The sequence below is a fragment of the Balaenoptera ricei genome, chromosome 5 (assembly GCF_028023285.1).
Source record: "Balaenoptera ricei isolate mBalRic1 chromosome 5, mBalRic1.hap2, whole genome shotgun sequence".
Taxonomy (NCBI): domain Eukaryota; kingdom Metazoa; phylum Chordata; class Mammalia; order Artiodactyla; family Balaenopteridae; genus Balaenoptera; species Balaenoptera ricei.
This window is the reverse complement of record NC_082643.1, coordinates 44,609,615-44,629,299: the sequence shown is the minus strand read 5'-3', so window position 1 is coordinate 44,629,299 and position 19,685 is coordinate 44,609,615. Positions and strand designations below refer to the sequence as shown.

At 53.7% G+C, this 19,685-nt stretch overlaps 1 protein-coding gene and 1 long non-coding RNA gene across 8 annotated transcripts in view; one reads left to right on the top strand and one right to left on the bottom strand.

Annotated features, from left to right (window-relative positions):
- Positions 1-1,125: 1,125 nt before the first annotated feature.
- LOC132365864 (NUT family member 2G-like) overlaps positions 1,126-19,685 on the bottom strand; it is a 65,689-nt gene continuing 47,129 nt past the window's right edge. The window contains exons 2-12 of one of the 2 annotated variants that reach the window (XM_059922760.1): positions 10,751-11,465; positions 9,671-9,799; positions 8,452-8,624; positions 7,688-7,998; positions 7,174-7,290; positions 6,114-6,235; positions 5,034-5,162; positions 3,815-3,987; positions 3,050-3,360; positions 2,536-2,652; positions 1,126-2,014 (exon numbers count right to left, since the gene is read on the bottom strand). In XM_059922760.1, coding sequence (XP_059778743.1) covers positions 1,220-2,014; positions 2,536-2,652; positions 3,050-3,360; positions 3,815-3,987; positions 5,034-5,162; positions 6,114-6,235; positions 7,174-7,290; positions 7,688-7,998; positions 8,452-8,624; positions 9,671-9,799; positions 10,751-11,465 — 3,092 coding nt within the window. In that variant the 3' untranslated portion in view covers positions 1,126-1,219. The remainder of the gene's footprint in view (positions 2,015-2,535; positions 2,653-3,049; positions 3,361-3,814; positions 3,988-5,033; positions 5,163-6,113; positions 6,236-7,173; positions 7,291-7,687; positions 7,999-8,451; positions 8,625-9,670; positions 9,800-10,750; positions 11,466-19,685) is intronic. The other variant, XM_059922762.1, reaches the window with a different exon arrangement.
- LOC132365866 (uncharacterized) overlaps positions 17,345-19,685 on the top strand; it is a 44,516-nt gene continuing 42,175 nt past the window's right edge. For all 6 annotated transcript variants that reach the window (XR_009503284.1, XR_009503287.1, XR_009503286.1 and 3 more), the window contains exon 1: positions 17,345-17,422. This is a non-coding gene — a long non-coding RNA (uncharacterized LOC132365866). The remainder of the gene's footprint in view (positions 17,423-19,685) is intronic.

Here is a 19,685-nt window from a genome sequence, read left to right as displayed (position 1 = left end):
TTCAAAGTCTCTGCCGGCAACCACAGGACGGTGACTGAGGCCTCTACACTCCTCAGCATGGATCCCAGCTCCCACCCAGATCTGGGGCCACAGACACCTCTCCCCACCCCTGCTGCCCCTGGGAGCAAGCTGTTCTTGTGAAACACGGTCATAGTTTGTCAGGAGGAACTGTTTTCTATGGGAATACAAATCAGTGTTGATACCAGTACACACACATGACCAGCCATGGGTGGAAAGGGAAGGGACAGTAGTTCTGGGGTGTCTTTGCACACCCCTAGGCCCCTAAGGCCAGTCCCCACAGCCACAGCCAGATGGGTCCTCCTCCCTCAGTTGAACGAGATGCTGCTGCACAGAAATCCCACAAGCCCCACAAAGGGGCCCCACTGTCACTACCCTTATACACACCTGTAACGGGTGCCCCATGAACTTCCCTGCGCCCATTCCCCTTGTTGCAGCCTCATTGGGATTAAGAGGTAGCTGCCTCAACCACGCTCCACATTGCAGTAATCCCAGTGGGACTAGAGAACGCTCCCGCTACGACCAGGCAGACAGTCCTGTCCCCATGGCCAAGACTTTTCCTCTCTGGTCAGGCCACCCACACAGGAAACCCTGGATGAGCGGAGGGTCACCCCAGCGCCATCGCCTGGCCACTTCAGGGAAGCAGAGAGAAGCTCCATAAAGACAAGGGCCGTCTCCAGGCTCCATCCTAGAAACTGGTTAGTGTCCAGAGGGCTGAGAGGCACAAAAGCAGCTCTCCCTCCCCAGACGGTTCAGGGATGCAGAAGATGCTACAGATGCCCCAGAAGGCCCCTAGCCAAGCAGGCTTTAGAGAAGGGGATGATGAGGGGGTCCCTGGGGAAAGTGAGAGCTGTGCGTTCCCAGGGGCAGCCTGAGGAGTCCTTGTCTATGTGGAGGAAAGGTTTGGTCACCTGTAGATCCATAGCTCCTGTGACCTCCCTCACCCTTCCTTCCTCTCAGGTTCGCTCTCTGCGGAGCAGCTCCACACGGAGAAGATGACAGTGGCCTGAGAGCATTTCCCACCAAAACTATCTTTATTCACAATTTTCATACATCACTCCAAAGGTCCTGCCCACACCCACCTCCCCCACCTCCCTAACCCCCCACAATCCCAGGATCAGCTCTGGGGTGAGGAGGAGCCCCTAGGCTCCCCTGGGGGCCGCCCTGGGGGCTCGCCCTGGAGGGCCGGCCCGGATGTTCCCTACTGGCTGCAGCGCTTCTTCTTCCTGTTCCTCTTCTTCCCTGTGACAAACGGGTCACGCTTTCTCTTTCTCGGCTGTGAGGGGCGAGCCAGCCCCAGAGCCAAGGCTGGCCTCGCAGAGACCCCGTGGGCAGCCCCGGGGATGGGCAGCTTCTCAGCAGCGGCTGGGCGCCCACACAGAGCCCGCTTCCTCGACTTGGGAGCGGCTGGTGGAGCTGGGCTGGGGCCCCTTCTCTGAGGGGAGGGGGCCTGGGGAGCACTCTGGGCCCCCCAACCTCCAGGGGAGGCCAGGCCTGAGGCAGGGGCAGGAGTCTGGGACAGCCGGAAAGGCGGCAGGCTCTGCGGAGAGGCAAAGAGGGAGGCCAGGCTGGGGAGCGCCTCCTCGTCCTCACTGGCCGCGTCCCTGGGCCCTCGGGCCTCCCGAACAGGAGACGCCTCTCTGAGAACAGAGGCATCCCTGGGTCCCACTCGAGGGCCAGTGCGCCTTTGACCCTGGGGAAGGGAGGGCCGCCCGGCCCTGGATGGAGAGACCTCCTGACGTCCTCGAGAGGGAACAAAGACTTTGGGCCCGAACGGGCCAGTGTCTGCTCGGATGGGCCTATGAAGAGCCTCAAAATCAATCTCTGGTGGGCAGGCTGCATCACTGACCCCTCGATGGCGGCCTTGGCCGTGGCTCTGGGCACCTTGGCCAACGTGGGACTCAGAAGGACTTGAGCCCATTCCGGGTGCACTGTGGCTCGGGGCTGCCGGCCCACCCTCGTCCTCTTTCAAGGCCAGGAGTCGTTTCTGCACCAGCTGGTAGGAGGGAGGAGGACAGTGACGGCTCCACGCGCACGTGTGAGAGGAGGAGCACTGGGCAGTGGGACAATGGCCCTGGGGGGGAGGAGGGGACGGGTGACCCCAGGACTAGACTCCAAATACAGACACGGTGGCATTCCTGCCATCCTCCTGCACCTTATTCCCAGCTGTGTGTCCTTCCCTCCGCTCCCGGCTCCCCATCCTCTCCTTCCTATCACCCTGCGCTGCACCCACCCCAGAGAGGGCCCTTCCCCATGCCAGGCCTCCGAGGCAGGGAAGGGATGGGCAGAGCCATGTGGGCCTCCTGCTCTGGGGCCCTACCTCTCCCCTGCTCACTGGGGTCCCTCCGTGCCCTGGTCTTCCTGGGTGTCCCTTGTCTCCCCTGTTCTACCTGCGATCCCTCCCTCCTCTGGCTCCCCTGGGCCACCTGGTTTCCCCTGTCCCCTGGATCACCTGGGGTCCCCCCTCCCCTGGAGTCCCCTGGCTCCCTAAGTGTCCCTCTCCCTCCCCTGGCTCACTTCTTCAGGGGTGAGTCCTTCCTCCTGCTTCAGCTCCTCAGCAAGGGCCGAGACATCCAGCTGTGGGTCTGGGGAAGACAATTCTGCCGGGAATCGAGGGGGAATGACTGCCTCCACCTCGGACAGAAAGAAGAGGCTGTGAGCATCCTTGGCCAGGAGTGGCCTGGGACACAAGAAGACCAGGAGGGAAAGTGAAAAGCAGAGACCCACCCCCACTCTCCTCCACAAGGCGGGGATGGTCAGCACACACACACACACACACACACACAAACATGCACATACACAGTCACACACAAAAGAGCACATATACAGATGCACATACACAGACACACAAAGGCATACACACAGACATAAACATATACACACATACATCTGCGTAAACCTCCCCTAACACCGGGCTCAGGAACAAGGAGCTGAGCTTAAGTCCCATCGGCCTGAGCAGAACCCAGATCTTGGGTGCTGAGAGTTCCATGCCCTGGCATCTTGTAGACCCCAGGCTCCAGGCCCAGCCTACCTTGGTGACAGAGTCTTCCTGGGAACGCAGCTCGTCAATGTAGCTCAAGAGACACGGGTCCAAGTAGGTGTCATCCTCTTCCTGCTTCAGCTCATTTCCGGCCTTTCCATATTCTGCATCTGAATTGCCTGTGGCTGACTTGCCTGTGGCTGAGTGGACGGGCCCTACCAGCGCCTCCATCCTGTCCACATCCTCCCTCACAGCCTCAGGGGGAATCTCCTTGGGCGCCTTGGGCTCCGGGGTCCGCTGGGATCTCTGTGGCTTCGGGTGCGAGGGCTGGGCCCTGGGGCCGGACATCCTGGGAGCACAGGCTGAGGCAGAGCAGGAGGAAGGGAAGGAAGGTGAGGGACTCCCGGTCCACCTTCTGACCACCGAGCGCACGTTGGTGAGGGCATTGTTTGGGGGACGTTGATGTGGGTGTGGGAGGGGTCAGGACCATCTGAAGCCTCATGCACAGTTGGAGAGGGGAGGTTAGGGGGTCATCTAAGAGAGTCACAAGTAAGGAAGTGGGGAACCTCCAATTTTCTAGGGGTCTCCCCATCAAGCCCACTTCTTAGGCAGACTTAGTGTGGGGTCCTTTGACAGGGAGGTGTGGGAGGAGTTACAAAACTGACCAAGTCAATAGCCCGTAGTGACAAAGGGCAGCTGAGACCCCACCCCCCCCACCCCCCGCCTCGGCGGCTGTTTTGGTTGAAAGACCAATGCCCCTGTCTTGAAAGAAAAGGATCCACATGGGGACAGTGGCCAACCCTAGGCCCCTGTTACCTGTGCCTTCAGCTCCAGTGGGAACCTGGGCGCCTGGCTGAAGGCGCACTTTCGGGGCTGGGGGCCCCCGAGGATCCAGCTTCGGTGGGGCTGGAGGAGGCAGGTCCTGCGCGCACTGCATCCCCTGCAAATGCTGAATGTGCATCTCCTCCTCGGCCGCAAATTCCATGAACCTGGGGGGTGACGGAGGCACAGGCCACCCTGAGAAAAAGGCCTGGGTTCTGGAGCCCAACAGAGGCAGCCAAGAATGAGGCACTGGGAGAGGATGTGCCTTGGGGCCGTCAAGGCCCTGTGAGGTGCTGTCCACAGCAGAGAGCTGCTCCTGGAAGTGATAACAAGATCTGGGACCCTTCCTGCCTCACCAGCACTGGAGGGCATTCAACAGCATAGACCCAGGTCGCTGAATTGAACCAGGTCAACGGGACACATGGCTGACCCAGGGGGCACCCTCCTCATGCCCCCTTCCCCATCCAGAACCTCATGAAGGACTGACAGCCAGAGGCTGGAACAGGCATGTGTTCCCCACAGGGGTCCTTGCCCGAATCCAGGACACTGGGCTAGGACTGAGCCTCCTGGAACATAGACCTGGAGACAGGGCCCAGGAGAGGCTGGACGATGTGGATGCTGAGCTTAGAGGAGAGGCCTTCCCTACCTCTGAGAGGCGCTCGTTTGTTTGCTTTTGTTTCTTAAACCAAGGGGATTACCATGGAGCAAACACTGGAAGGGCCGGAGACCCTTGGGCCGACGACAGCTGGCTTCCCCAGCCTCTTCAGGGGTGCCAAGGTAACCACTCAGGGCACTTTTCATGAGGAGAGGTGGTCCCAAATCTATGTTAGTGGCCGCCAGCCACCCACCACTAAGGAAGCAGCAGGCTGGCGGGTGGAGCTCTTTCCCCGGCCCAGCCCATATGGCCGGAGTTGGACCCCTACTGGACTCACAGCTTCACCCTGCCCCGTCCTGAGACCTTCATGTCAAGGTAAGGGTAGGTCAAAATCAGGGGAGGGCAGAGCTCCTGGTGGAGGAAGGACAGAAGTCTCAAACTCTCAAGGTGAAAGAGGGGTTTCTGGAGGACAGTAGGGCCCCTGGGCTGCGGGGACCCTGTGCTGGGTGACAGCCCTTCTCCTCTGTCCTCTCTGATGAGCACCCCCACGGCCAGACCCTGCCCTCACCCACTCGCCTCACCCTCCACGCAGCCCCTGGGCCCAGGACGCTGACTCACTTTTGCGCCGTCTCGTAGTAGATCATCCGGTCAAGGTTGCTCCTGCGCCGCCATTCCTGCACGGCCCTCCACAGTCCCTCCTCCAGCGGCATGGTGGGATTCAGGTGGGCCAGGGATCGAAGCACTGGGCTGTAAGCCCTCGGGGTCAGTCTCCGGGACCAGCCCAGCCCCCACCTGCCTGACCCCACCCGCCAATGTACCCACACATCACTCAACCCAGCATGACTGAGCAACAGGAGGGTGAGAGGCAGGTGTCTGGGAGGACAAAGACAAGCCTTCCCGGCCACTGCTGTCACCGCCTCACACTCACTCAAGGATGACCATCCACTCCCAGGCTAGAGCTGGCACATTGTGCCTTGGGGAGCTCTTTTCCTCCTCAAGGCTGCATTTTCATAATAAAAATCACTATCATCAATGAGGCGTGGCATGTGCCAACAATCTGCTAACACTTCATAGGTTAGCCCAAGGAGTCTTCTGCACAGTCCTCTGAGTGAAGTGTAATTGTCCCCTTTTTACCAGGGACCGGAGGTTTAGGATGGAAATGCCTGCCAGGCTCACAACTCTAGTGGGAGAGAGCCCACGCCCTTAGGAGAGCTCTACCATCACCCTGTTCCTAGTGGAATTCTCCACAACGAAGTGGAGGCATGCAGAAAGCGCTCTCCTGGGCCCCGCGCTCCTCCTCCTCCTCTGAAGTGACCTCCCCTGGCCACGTACACTCAAGTCCTGTATGAAGGACACGGCACCACAGGAGAGTGCGGCATCCACTCCTTGGCTCCTCACCTTACACCTCGACCCTCTCTGACTGCAAGTCTTCAGTCCATATTACCATGAGAATCATGGAAGAGCAAGCTGGCCAGACTCACAGGGTGGTGGAGCCAGTTGAGATGGGGCACATGTCAGTCATGATGTCATGGACTGGCAGGCCCACCCATGTGACCGACAGTTTGCCTTCTCATAGCACGGACATCGCCCTCACACCTTCCTTCCAGTATCCCTAGAAACCTAACGTGCGAGTCCATCCCCAGTTCCTCTTTATCTAAAAGCTCCCATAAGCTCAGGACCCCCTGAGCGTTCACTCACATGAGAAAGCAGGAAAAAGCTTCTGCATCAGGACTCAGGTGAAAGTGTCTCCGGGCCAGGGGCTTGATGTGCTGCCAACGTAGGAAGTTACTGTACTCGCTCTTGGTGTTAGAGGAGCCATCCTGCGAGGAGTTGGACTGGTTGGTGGCCAGGCGGCCCTCCCTGGAAGTGCCATGTGACCATGGCCCAGAGTTCACTGGGGAAATGATAGGGGCCAGCTGGGCAGCTGGTGGTGGAGCTTGAGCAGGAAAGCCTGGGGTCCAGCCTCCCTTGCCAGCCTGACGTCCTCGAGAGGGAACAAAGACTTTGGGCCCGAACGGGCCAGTGTCTGCTCGGATGGGCCTATGAAGAGCCTCAAAATCAATCTCTGGTGGGCAGGCTGCATCACTGACCCCTCGATGGCGGCCTTGGCCGTGGCTCTGGGCACCTTGGCCAACGTGGGACTCAGAAGGACTTGAGCCCATTCCGGGTGCACTGTGGCTCGGGGCTGCCGGCCCACCCTCGTCCTCTTTCAAGGCCAGGAGTCGTTTCTGCACCAGCTGGTAGGAGGGAGGAGGACAGTGACGGCTCCACGCGCACGTGTGAGAGGAGGAGCACTGGGCAGTGGGACAATGGCCCTGGGGGGGAGGAGGGGACGGGTGACCCCAGGACTAGACTCCAAATACAGACACGGTGGCATTCCTGCCATCCTCCTGCACCTTATTCCCAGCTGTGTGTCCTTCCCTCCGCTCCCGGCTCCCCATCCTCTCCTTCCTATCACCCTGCGCTGCACCCACCCCAGAGAGGGCCCTTCCCCATGCCAGGCCTCCGAGGCAGGGAAGGGATGGGCAGAGCCATGTGGGCCTCCTGCTCTGGGGCCCTACCTCTCCCCTGCTCACTGGGGTCCCTCCGTGCCCTGGTCTTCCTGGGTGTCCCTTGTCTCCCCTGTTCTACCTGCGATCCCTCCCTCCTCTGGCTCCCCTGGGCCACCTGGTTTCCCCTGTCCCCTGGATCACCTGGGGTCCCCCCTCCCCTGGAGTCCCCTGGCTCCCTAAGTGTCCCTCTCCCTCCCCTGGCTCACTTCTTCAGGGGTGAGTCCTTCCTCCTGCTTCAGCTCCTCAGCAAGGGCCGAGACATCCAGCTGTGGGTCTGGGGAAGACAATTCTGCCGGGAATCGAGGGGGAATGACTGCCTCCACCTCGGACAGAAAGAAGAGGCTGTGAGCATCCTTGGCCAGGAGTGGCCTGGGACACAAGAAGACCAGGAGGGAAAGTGAAAAGCAGAGACCCACCCCCACTCTCCTCCACAAGGCGGGGATGGTCAGCACACACACACACACACACACACACAAACATGCACATACACAGTCACACACAAAAGAGCACATATACAGATGCACATACACAGACACACAAAGGCATACACACAGACATAAACATATACACACATACATCTGCGTAAACCTCCCCTAACACCGGGCTCAGGAACAAGGAGCTGAGCTTAAGTCCCATCGGCCTGAGCAGAACTCAGATCTTGGGTGCTGAGAGTTCCATGCCCTGGCATCTTGTAGACCCCAGGCTCCAGGCCCAGCCTACCTTGGTGACAGAGTCTTCCTGGGAACGCAGCTCGTCAATGTAGCTCAAGAGACACGGGTCCAAGTAGGTGTCGTCCTCTTCCTGCTTCAGCTCATTTCCGGCCTTTCCACATTCTGCATCTGAATTGCCTGTGGCTGACTTGCCTGTGGCTGAGTGGACGGGCCCCACCAGCGCCTCCATCCTGTCCACATCCTCCCTCACAGCCTCAGGGGGAATCTCCTTGGGCGCCTTGGGCTCCGGGGTCCGCTGGGATCTCTGTGGCTTCGGGTGCGAGGGCTGGGCCCTGGGGCCGGACATCCTGGGAGCACAGGCTGAGGCAGAGCAGGAGGAAGGGAAGGAAGGTGAGGGACTCCCGGTCCACCTTCTGACCACCGAGCACACGTTGGTGAGGGCATTGTTTGGGGGACGTTGATGTGGGTGTGGGAGGGGTCAGGACCATCTGAAGCCTCATGCACAGTTGGAGAGGGGAGGTTAGGGGGTCATCTAAGAGAGTCACAAGTAAGGAAGTGGGGAACCTCCAATTTTCTAGGGGTCTCCCCATCAAGCCTACTTCTTAGGCAGACTTAGTGTGGGGTCCTTTGACAGGGAGGTGTGAGAGGAGTTACAAAACTGACCAAGTCAATAGCCCGTAGTGACAAGGGGCAGCTGAGACCCCACCCCCCCACTCCCCGCCTCGGTGGCTCTTTTGGTTGAAAGACCAATGCCCCTGTCTTGAAAGAAAAGGATCCACATGGGGACGGTGGCCAACCCTAGGCCCCTGTTACCTGTGCCTTCAGCTCCAGTGGGAACCTGGGCACCTGGCTGAAGGCGCACTTTCGGGGCTGGGGGCCCCCGAGGATCCAGCTTCGGTGGGGCTGGAGGAGGCAGGTCCTGCGCGCACTGCATCCCCTGCAAATGCTGAATGTGCATCTCCTCCTCGGCCGCAAATTCCATGAACCTGGGGGGTGACGGAGGCACAGGCCACCCTGAGAAAAAGGCCTGGGTTCTGGAGCCCAACAGAGGCAGCCAAGAATGAGGCACTGGGAGAGGATGTGCCTTGGGGCCGTCAAGGCCCTGTGAGGTGCTGTCCACAGCAGAGAGCTGCTCCTGGAAGTGATAACAAGATCTGGGACCCTTCCTGCCTCACCAGCACTGGAGGGCATTCAACAGCATAGACCCAGGTCGCTGAATTGAACCAGGTCAACGGGACACATGGCTGACCCAGGGGGCACCCTCCTCATGCCCCCGTCCCCATCCAGAACCACATGAAGGGCTGACAGCCAGAGGCTGGAACAGGCATGTGTTCCCCACAGGGGTCCTTGCCCGAATCCAGGACACTGGGCTAGGACTGAGCCTCCTGGAACATAGACCTGGAGACAGGGCCCAGGAGAGGCTGGACGATGTGGATGCTGAGCTTAGAGGAGAGGCCTTCCCTTCCTCTGAGAGGCGCTCGTTTGTTTGTTTTTGTTTCTTAAACCAAGGGGATTACCATGGAGCAAACACTGGAAGGGCCGGAGACCCTTGGGCCGACGACAGCTGGCTTCCCCAGCCTCTTCAGGGGTGCCAAGGTAACCACTCAGGGCACTTTTCATGAGGAGAGGTGGTCCCAAATCTATGTTAGTGGCCGCCAGCCACCCACCACTAAGGAAGCAGCAGGCTGGCGGGTGGAGCTCTTTCCCCGGCCCAGCCCATATGGCCGGAGTTGGACCCCTACTGGACTCACAGCTTCACCCTGCCCCGTCCTGAGACCTTCATGTCAAGGTAAGGGTAGGTCAAAATCAGGGGAGGGCAGAGCTCCTGGTGGAGGAAGGACAGAAGTCTCAAACTCTCAAGGTGAAGGAGGGGTTTCTGGAGGACAGTAGGGCCCCTGGGCTGCGGGGACCCTGTGCTGGGTGACAGCCCTTCACCTCTGTCCTCTCTGATGAGCACCCCCACGGCCAGATCCTGCCCTCACCCACTCGCCTCACCCTCCACGCAGCCCCTGGGCCCAGGACGCTGACTCACTTTTGCGCCGTCTCGTAGTAGATCATCCGGTCAAGGTTGCTCCTGCGCCGCCATTCCTGCACGGCCCTCCACAGTCCCTCCTCCAGCGGCATGGTGGGATTCAGGTGGGCCAGGGATCGAAGCACTGGGCTGTAAGCCCTCGGGGTCAGTCTCCGGGACCAGCCCAGCCCCCACCTGCCTGACCCCACCCGCCAATGTACCCACACATCACTCAACCCAGCATGACTGAGCAACAGGAGGGTGAGAGGCAGGTGTCTGGGAGGACAAAGACAAGCCTTCCCGGCCACTGCTGTCACCGCCTCACACTCACTCAAGGATGACCATCCACTCCCAGGCTAGAGCTGGCACATTGTGCCTTGGGGAGCTCTTTTCCTCCTCAAGGCTGCATTTTCATAATAAAAATCACTATCATCAATGAGGCGTGGCATGTGCCAACAATCTGCTAACACTTCATAGATTAGCCCAAGGAGTCTTCTGCACAGTCCTCTGAGTGAAGTGTAATTGTCCCCTTTTTACCAGGGACCGGAGGTTTAGGATGGAAATGCCTGCCAGGCTCACAACTCTAGTGGGAGAGAGCCCACGCCCTTAGGAGAGCTCTACCATAACCCTGTCCCTCGTGGAATTCTCCACAACGAAGTGGAGGCATGCAGAAAGCGCTCTCCTGGGCCCCGCGCTCCTCCTCCTCCTCTGAAGTGACCTCCCCTGGCCACGTACACTCAAGTCCTGTATGAAGGACACGGCACCACAGGAGAGTGCGGCATCCACTCCTTGGCTCCTCACCTTACACCTCGACCCTCTCTGACTGCAAGTCTTCAGTCCATATTACCATGAGAATCATGGAAGAGCAAGCTGGCCAGACTCACAGGGTGGTGGGGCCAGTTGAGATGGGGCACATGTCAGTCATGATGTCATGGACTGGCAGGCCCACCCATGTGACCGACAGTTTGCCTTCTCATAGCACGGACATCGCCCTCACACCTTCCTTCCAGTATCCCTAGAAACCTAACATGCGAGTCCATCCCCAGTTCCTCTTTATCTAAAAGCTCCCATAAGCTCAGGACCCCCTGAGCGTTCACTCACATGAGAAAGCAGGAAAAAGCTTCTGCATCAGGACTCAGGTGAAAGTGTCTCCGGGCCAGGGGCTTGACGTGCTGCCAACGTAGGAAGTTACTGTACTCGCTCTTGGTGTTAGAGGAGCCATCCTGCGAGGTGTTGGACTGGTTGGTGGCCAGGCGGCCCTCCCTGGAAGTGCCATGTGACCCTGGCCCAGAGTTCACTGGGGAAATGATAGGGGCCAGCTGGGCAGCTGGTGGTGGAGCTTGAGGAGGAAAGCCTGGGGTCCAGCCTCCCTTGCCAGCCTGACTAACTCCAACAGCTGAAGCAGTCACAACGGTCCCCATCACAGGGGTTGCTAAGAATACGGGTGCAGGACATGAAGCACTCCTGCTGAGGGCCCCTGGAGCGCTCCAGTTGAGGGGGGCCTGAGTAACGACAGAGGTCTGAGTCTGGGGGACCTCCACTGTCCTCCCTTGTGACCTGACTTGGACAGTGAGGTTGCAAGCCCCAGGGGCACTGGGGCCACGGCCACCATTAGCCACCAAAGGCGTCCTGGGGAAAGCTGGCAACAGCAGGCTGCTGCCAGGAGGGAATGCTGGCGTGATGGGACGTGGCAGGTGCTGCTGCCAGGGTGGCCGGTGCTGGGCGCCAGGAGTGGGTGGAGGGAAGGGCACTGCCGTGAAAGTAGACAAGGAGGCCCCGGGGGTCATGGTCACATCCGTTCCCAGCACTGCAGATGCTGTGGAGGCAAAGGAAAGGAGTGAATGCAGGAGGAGAATGGGCACGTGGCACTGAGGCTTTCTGCGGCATCAGAGTGTAAATCTCCACAGGTGAGGGACACTTGGACAAGGGAAACTGTGCAGCGTGCAAATGTCTTCCAGTGATTTTCATGCCCTGACCTCCAGTTGAGAATTATTCCACTGGTGACCCCGCGCCCATCCACCAAGGTCCCTGACCCCTGTCTGCCGAGAAGAAATCGCCTCAGCAAGCACTGACTTGGAGAGCCTCCCTAAGGCACCCCCTGGCACCTAAGCCTCACAGGCTGTCTCCCAAGACCTGGAACTGTGTGGACATCCGCTCTGTGAGAAATGTCCCTCAGCCGGCGTACTAGCAGGTAGGGACCTTCTCCAAGGTAAGTTCTAGGCACCCAAAGGCCCTTTGTGGACAGGTATTCTGTAAAATATTAGGGCCCCACCTCGTCTTCAGTCCTCCTTTTCCTGATGCTCAGTAGAAATCCCCTCTTTCTTTCCTAGCCTCACAAAACAAAACAAAATGCTGGAAAATATCTCTCTAATGGAATCCCGATACAAACCCAGAACACTGGCCCACAATGCACCTGCATCTCAGAACAACGCACAGCAGACACGTAACATGGGCCAGGTCCTGCCACCCCCTCCCCAGTGCCCAGAGTCACTGTCATCACTCAGGAGTTGTGTTCCTAGGAGGTGGGGGTGGGGGGAGTGGTGTGTGAGAAGTAGGCACGTGTCCCTTAGATTCTGTCATTTCACAGCCAGTGATGGCTGCAGAGGATTAAACAAGGGCCAGGGAATTGTCATGTTACATTGGTCATGGGAGTACAGACCGCCTGTGGTCCTTCCCCTTCCAGCTCCCAATAACGGAAAGACAATCTGAGAAGCAGGCATAAGCCAGTTGCCATGGCGATCAAATTGTCTGGAACACATCCCTGTTCAGGAGAACAAGGTACACACCACGGTGCACCTAATTAATCAGAACAGGTGTCACAGGACGTTTAATAAGAACACAGAAGATCGTCTTCCTGCCCCTGGGCTACACTCCTTCCCCCTTTAAAAGAGGAAGCAGCCTTCACAGACATTCCACCCGAAACAACCCCACTCCACATCTGTCCCCTGTCCATGAAGGAGTGACAGGAAATATGAACAAACTCTTCCTCTCAAGGCAGCCTGAGGGTCCACCATGAGATACTGGACGAGATGAAGTAGGTCTGAAGTACTGCGATTCCACAAAAGGAAGAACAATTCAGAACAACTCAGGAACCTGAGCCCTTTCTTGGCTGAAGTTACACGGTTGCCCATCCCCTGTTGAATCCAAAGCAACAGTTACCTGAACTGAGAAGTGAGCTCTGGGCTGGGAGGAGTGGACGAGGTGTGGGCTGCGGCAGTTAGAGTAACCTCCTGCCTAGCTCTCGGAGAGGACACTTCACTGCAGGTGTGGCCACACACAGCCCCACTGAATAGTTTTCTCACCAAGACCATCTCTCCCCACGGCCCCCTTAGATACAGTACGCTCCTGTTCAAATCCCTTAGAAAGATACGGTGAGGCAAGCTTCAGGTGCCTCAGGAACACAAGACAGGTCTAGGCTTTCCTCATGACCCTCCCTGTGTCACCACCAGGACATCACACACATCCTTACACACACGTTTCAAAGTGGCTTGTCTCCCTTCTAGAAAGAATCAACCTGCCTGCTGCCATCCTTTCTCCATAGCCAGGGCGATTCCTCTTGATCCACCTCCAATGACCCCTCCTCCCCAGTGAAGTCTCAGGTTTCTTCAGGCTCCCCAGTCTCCCAGGTGAAATGTCCTTGTGTGTCCAGTGCTCTCTTCTCCCTCTACTTCAGTCCAACTATGTGCCCACAGTGGAGTGTCACGAGTGAACCCGAAGGATGGGAGGGATGGCAGGGTCTCTGAGAACACACCCCCAGCCTATAGGCTTACCTCCTGCTGAAGCCATCCTGCAGGCTTGGGCACGGACTACTGCTGCCTGGTAGCCTCAATGAGAAAAGTCAAGACCAGGACCCAGAGAGTGACCTGCTTCAGCAGACGCTCAGGATCCAAGTGAAGGAGGGGCAGGTTTGAATCATAAAAGTAGAATGTGGCTGAAACGTTCTGCAGTGGGGGAGGGGCAGAGGGCACGTGGGTCTGGGTAGGGTGGGGGTGGGGAGACATTCCACGAGGGCTCTGGCAGGTAGGCAAGAACCGGAAGTTCCTTCCACCTCACACAGTGGCAACACAATTGGCGTGGGCCTCTTTACGCAGTTTATAGACTGTTTTTTTGATTCACGGCACCGAGGTTGGACTTGACGGTCCCTTCCTTTCACTTCTTTTTCCATCAACCTAGTTTTGTGTCCCTCAACACACTCTGCTTCCTACCTGGCTCTTGACTTACTTCAACAGAGACTAGACTTCCTGAACAAAATTCAGAACTGTTAGTCTGATAAACACTTGGGTATTTATGGCCACATGGAACTGAGTATTTGAAATTAGGATTGTCTCAGCAGATCCAGTGTCTTTGACTGCTGTATGTACATCACTCCTAAGGGAGTGGTCCTTGTGCTCCAACCAACATCCAGCAGGACCAGCCTTACTAATGATCCTTTGTGCTGGAAAGCCCCCGTCCATCAAAAAACCGTCATGCAGCCCCCATGTCCAAGACCAGAATTCACTAAATGTCTTTCTCATAGTATTCCATGGTTGTAAAACATTTAGTTTTGTACCTTTTAAATGATTTTAGTATAATATTTTAAGCGAGCAACACCTTCTCATGGTTCAAAATTAAATTGTGCAAATTGGAATATGCAGTGGCGAGTCCTCCTCCCACCTCTTTCCCCTGTCAACCCAATCCTCTTTCCCGGAGGAAACCAGTGTTATCTCTTTCACTAAAATCTTCCCAGAGATACGTCATGCAACTAAAAACGAAGGCAATCTGTTTTCATTTTTAAAAATGCCTTCATTTTTTTTCTAGTTGAAAATTCATATATGTTCCTATATATCTGAGGATATTTTCAGTGATTGTCTTTGTACGTGTATCGTGGCTCCTCTGTTTCTGCACTAGATTCCTAGAACAAGAATTTCTAGTCTCTTAAATTTCAAAGCACCTGAAAGAATAGGGTGGCTCGATCTAGTAAAGAAAAGTAACAAATGCCTAACTGAATTTGACTTTTGAATTTCACATAAACAATGAATTCATTTTTAGTACAACTTTGTCCCATGCAACATTTTGGACATAGTTTTACTGCAAATTCTTTCCCTGTTTATCTGAAATTTACATTTAACTCGAAATCTGTATTTTATCTGGCAACACTACCAAAAAATCAGAACATACTAAGCTATTCTCAGTTACTCATCCTTATGACAAAGAGAACTTGGAGTGATGAGACTCAAGTGTGCACCTTGGCTCCAACAGAAAACACCACTGTAAACATACACAAAATCTGCAGGCTCTTTGGATGAAATGGATTTGGAAGAGCCATCCTATAGCACTGAACACCTTGGCTTAGTAGGGGTAAGGACAGAAGTAAGGAACAAGAAGGCAGAAAATCTTCTTCTCTTTCCTTATGTTTAAGGGACTAAACATCCTAGAGCCCTGGTTTTTCTAGGTGTTAAAAGTCCACTACCCATGAGATGGATGTGCACCTTGACACAATGCCAAGAGTTTATCCACCAGTGTCCAATCCCCATTCAGACAAGCCCACTTCCATCGAAATCCTAGCCTGCAAGCCCTGCTTACAAGTTTGTTCATTTCCTGTCTGCATTACATACACTTGCTCTTTACAATCTAGGCTCATCATTGCATATGGCCCCATCTGCATGGGAATCATGGTAGCATTCCTTTTACAAAACTTGTTGGATTATGATTTTCATATTGAGAATCCATGTCAGTCAGTTTACCACTATCAAAATGATATGAAAGAGTATTCGTGTTTTGTGTCGTGAGAAGAGAGGACTGTTAGGAAACTTGTCAAGGGAGATGAAGGCTGAAAACCTCAGAGGATGGCAACCAAATCTCTTGGGAGACGAGATTCTCTCACTGCTGTAGTTGCAGTAGAACTCCAACTGATTGTGGGGTGTTGGGGAAGGAAACAGAGGTTTAGAAGGACTGTTCCACAGTGTGAAAAAGACTCCTGTTGGTGTTTAAGAAGTTCCTTGCCCCTGGTCAGGAAAAACTGACTCAGAAGAAGATGAGAAGATAAGGTGAGAATATTTCAAGCAACATCATGGTGAAACTTTATATCTAAAGAAACTTGAGACATAAAGTTTCTAAATGAACTTTATATCTAAAGAAACTCCTGTCGGGGACTGAACAAAATAAACAGTTTGGGAATATCGCTCAGTACTGGAGCTTTTACAATGAAGGAAAACGCATATGATTTTCAACCAATAACTTCATACTAGAGGGATGGTGAGGCAAAATATTGTACCCAGGCACTCGAGAAAGGCAGGCTTCCTTGTTGCTTCCTCCCTTTGTTCAGTCATTCAACCAATTATTTACAAGATTCTCACTCATAATTCTGCTACAGTATTTGAAGGACTCTTCTCAAGGCCACTGATACAAAAATTGCACTGTGCAAAAATTAGCCAGTCCCGATTCTGCAATCACTTTTGTAATACTTCAAAATCCTACACCCCAGAGACAGAGATAATCAAATTAGCCCAAATGTCATTTGGGAAGAGCAGTCACAGAAGGGAGTATCTAAAAGTCCTTTGGATCATGATCTCTGACTATTCCTGCACAGAGGCTGGGGGCAGGCATTGACTACTGAGAAAAAACAACTCTGGACATGCATCACAAGCCTCAGAAGACAGTTCATCTTCCACTCAATCACGAAACATTAAAGAAACGAAGAGATACCATGTTTGTGTCTTGTGGAGTTTTCAAGTCTGTGCACTTGGAGGCGCTTAGTGCTGTTAGATGTGAGGGGTCTTCAGAGGCATCCTGTTGAGTGAGAAATGCTCTAATCTTGCAATTGACCAGAAAGAGGATCTGATGATTGAAGTTTCTTTGGGAAGTATTACAAAGTCAGGTCAGTAAGTTGATCCCGCTACTATTTTTGTTGTTGTTGTTGTTTTTAATGCCAACTGAAAGTCTGCAAGATATTACAAAAAAGGAGGGAGGGAAAGGAAAATTGTTCCCATACTACCTGCTGTGTTGAAATTGGCCCAGATTGTCCACTCTCTCTCAAAGTTATTTAAAAAAAAACAAACAAACCGTACAAAGGAAACACCTGTGAATCAACATTTATTGAAAAACCTCCATGTATTAAATACACTGAGAAAAAATATTCTAGTAGAGTAAATGCGTTTGGAAAAACTCTAGGAACGGAGTCAGGAGACAGTATCTTAAGAGTGTTTCCCAGGTCTGAATTCTTTGCTAGAATTGTTCTTTAACGGAAACGTCAGGCTTGCTAGGAAAAAGGACCTACTGTTTTTTGAAAGGCATAAACAAGAACTAAGGAACTGCAGTCCAAAGGGCATGAAAGCACTTGCCCCAATTGGAGGCTACTGTGCTTAGAGCGGAGCTCTCCAGAACTCTTTGTAGCTAAGTGCATGGGTTTCACGTGTGCAATAGAAAAATCACGAGTGCACATCTCACAAGAGCTGGTTTTAAGAAGAGACCAGCACGAAAGTTCCCGGCGAGGAGCGTCGCCAGAGACGATCCTCAGCGTGCCCGACACTCCATTCCTGTCCTCTCCTCTCCAGCAGAGAGCTGCCGGAGCAGGTCCCCGCGCGCCCCGCGCCTGCACGCCTGCGCACGCCCACTGGGGCGGGGCTCTCGGGCACGCGGACCGCCGTCCTCCAACTGCTCCTGGCATCTGTTGGGGCAGTCGGCTCCGGAAGACGGGAGCGCATGCGCGAGCGCGGAGGGTGGGGCCCCAAGGGCCGTCCGGCGGGGGCGGGGCCTGTCATGGCAGCCTCCAGAGTCAATTCCAGGAACCCTGAGGTAAGGGGTATGGGGACTTTTGACCCCTCAGGTGTCACCGCTCTGCACTGTTGTTCACCCTGTGGGTTATTTGTGCCCTTGTCCGTGTAAGGAGACTCCCCACAATGTGGATTCACGCCCCCATAGAGCTCGATTCCCTTGAGGGGTTTACCTCAGGGTTATTGGCCCCACTGGGGAGCCGGCTGCATGAAGGGTTCAGTGATTGCGGGGCCTACAGTGGGGGGGAAATAGTGTGTGTGAGCTATTAAACAGGTGCCGTTCTAGGCTGCGCGTTCTGAAGAGTCCAAAAGCTAGAGGGACGTTCTTGCGAGTTGAAAACCCTCATCTGGTTCCAAAGGTGTAGCTCAGGTGATTGGAAAATGAGTGAAGAGCGAAGGAACACACTCATGGTTTCACTAGTGTCTTCCTTCTTATCATAAAAACATCAATCAACACTTATGTCTAAACTGCATTCTTTTGTCAGTGATGGGAGCAACTTTGCTGAATGTGGTAATAAACATGTATTTGTAGTCTGATGTCACATCATGATTGATTTGCAAGCATAGATGGGGCCTGTACATATTTAATTGGTTGGTGGGAATCTGATATGTAGTCAAATGTGTGGGTTGGTTTTGTCTGTGGATGTTTGTGTTTGAAGGGAGGTCGTGCCTGTGTTTTTGTGAGAGCGTGTAAGAGTGAGTGTTGTACTTGGAGGGTGTTGAGATGTGACGCAGGCATACTCAAGGAGTTGGTGGTTAGGTGTTTGTAATTTGGTGTTTGGGGAATATGTTTACATGTGTTTTTTTCACCCATGAATTTGAGGATTTATGTGTGTCTAATGGTGGATTTGGAAGGATTATCTGCATATGCATAAGGGCAATGTCAGGAGAAGTAGTGGTGTATATTACTTTGGGTGTCCAGTCTGTTTATTTTGTATATTTGGGGAATGTAGGATGATCATTTGTGTATTCAGGGCATGTTGTATGGTTATGGGGTGTTTGTGTGTGTGCCTTTTCAGGAGCTGTCTATGTATATTTGGATGTGTAGAGGGCAAGTCTGTGGCTATTTTATGGGACTGGTGGATGTTGTATATGTAGGTATGTTGTGTTTGTATGATTCTGTATTCTGCAAGATGGCAGAGTTAGTTCTGTGTGAGAGGTTGGGAATGTGGGGTTATGTATATGCCGGTAGTGTGGTACTGTATGTGTATTTGGAACAAAGGGCATATAGGGTGATATTATTGCATATGTGTAGTGTACTGGGTAATTGTGGTTCTATTTGGGACTTGTGGAGAGTTATGTGTTAAATGAGTTTGTGTGTGTATTCAAGGGGCATGGCCACTTGGAGGAATATTTGCTGAGGCTGTGCATTTGTAATTTTCAGTAGGAGCCTCTTAAGCTTATGTATTTTGGGAAGTGAGTATATGTGTATCCGATAAAGAGGTGGGGTTCTATGTTTCTACAGGGAAGTTGGACAATTGCATTTCTATGTATTAGAAATATGTGATACGGGTATTTGTGAGTACTTGCATATGTGTGAGCTGGCTCCTAATAGCTAGGGATCATTTGATAGATGGAAGTTGTTTCATAAATGGTTTGCTGGAGATACTTCCATGTATCTTACTTGTGTATTCTAATCTGTGTGTGTGTCCATCATCAGGTTCATGCATTATCGAAGTTCATAAGGTATGGAGTTGTTAGGAGTATTCAAAGTGTGTATCTTTGGAGAATGCTAGGGTGTTTATACATGTGTTTGGTAGGAGTAAGAGGTGGTCTGTCTCTATATTCAGGGTGAGGGTAGAAATATATATATATAAACACCCACACACACATACGCAGTTTATATGTTGGGCTAGTGGCGGGGAGCTTGTATTCTGGAGAGGTAGCATAATGTATAGTGTTTGGGAGGGGATCTGTATGTTCAGGGCTTGGGAATATTTGCATGTGTGTGTCCATAGGTGTGTGAGAATTGTGTATGTATATTAGTAAGACTGCAGAGGTTGTTGGTGTTTTTCTGTTTTGAGTGTGTCTGAGCATTTGGGGTGTATACTCATGAGTAGTTTGTGGGTGTGTGTATTTGTGATTTGTGAGTATATCAGGAGGCTTAGAGTCCTCTATGTGTCTATTTCCAAATGTAATGCCTGAAGAATTGAGTGGTGTTGCTTGTATGTGTGTTCTCAGTATTAGTGAGGTGGACTTATATGTACAGTTGACCCTTGAACTACACACGTTTGAACCACACGGGTCCACTTATAGTGGATTTTTTTTCCAGTAAATACTACATA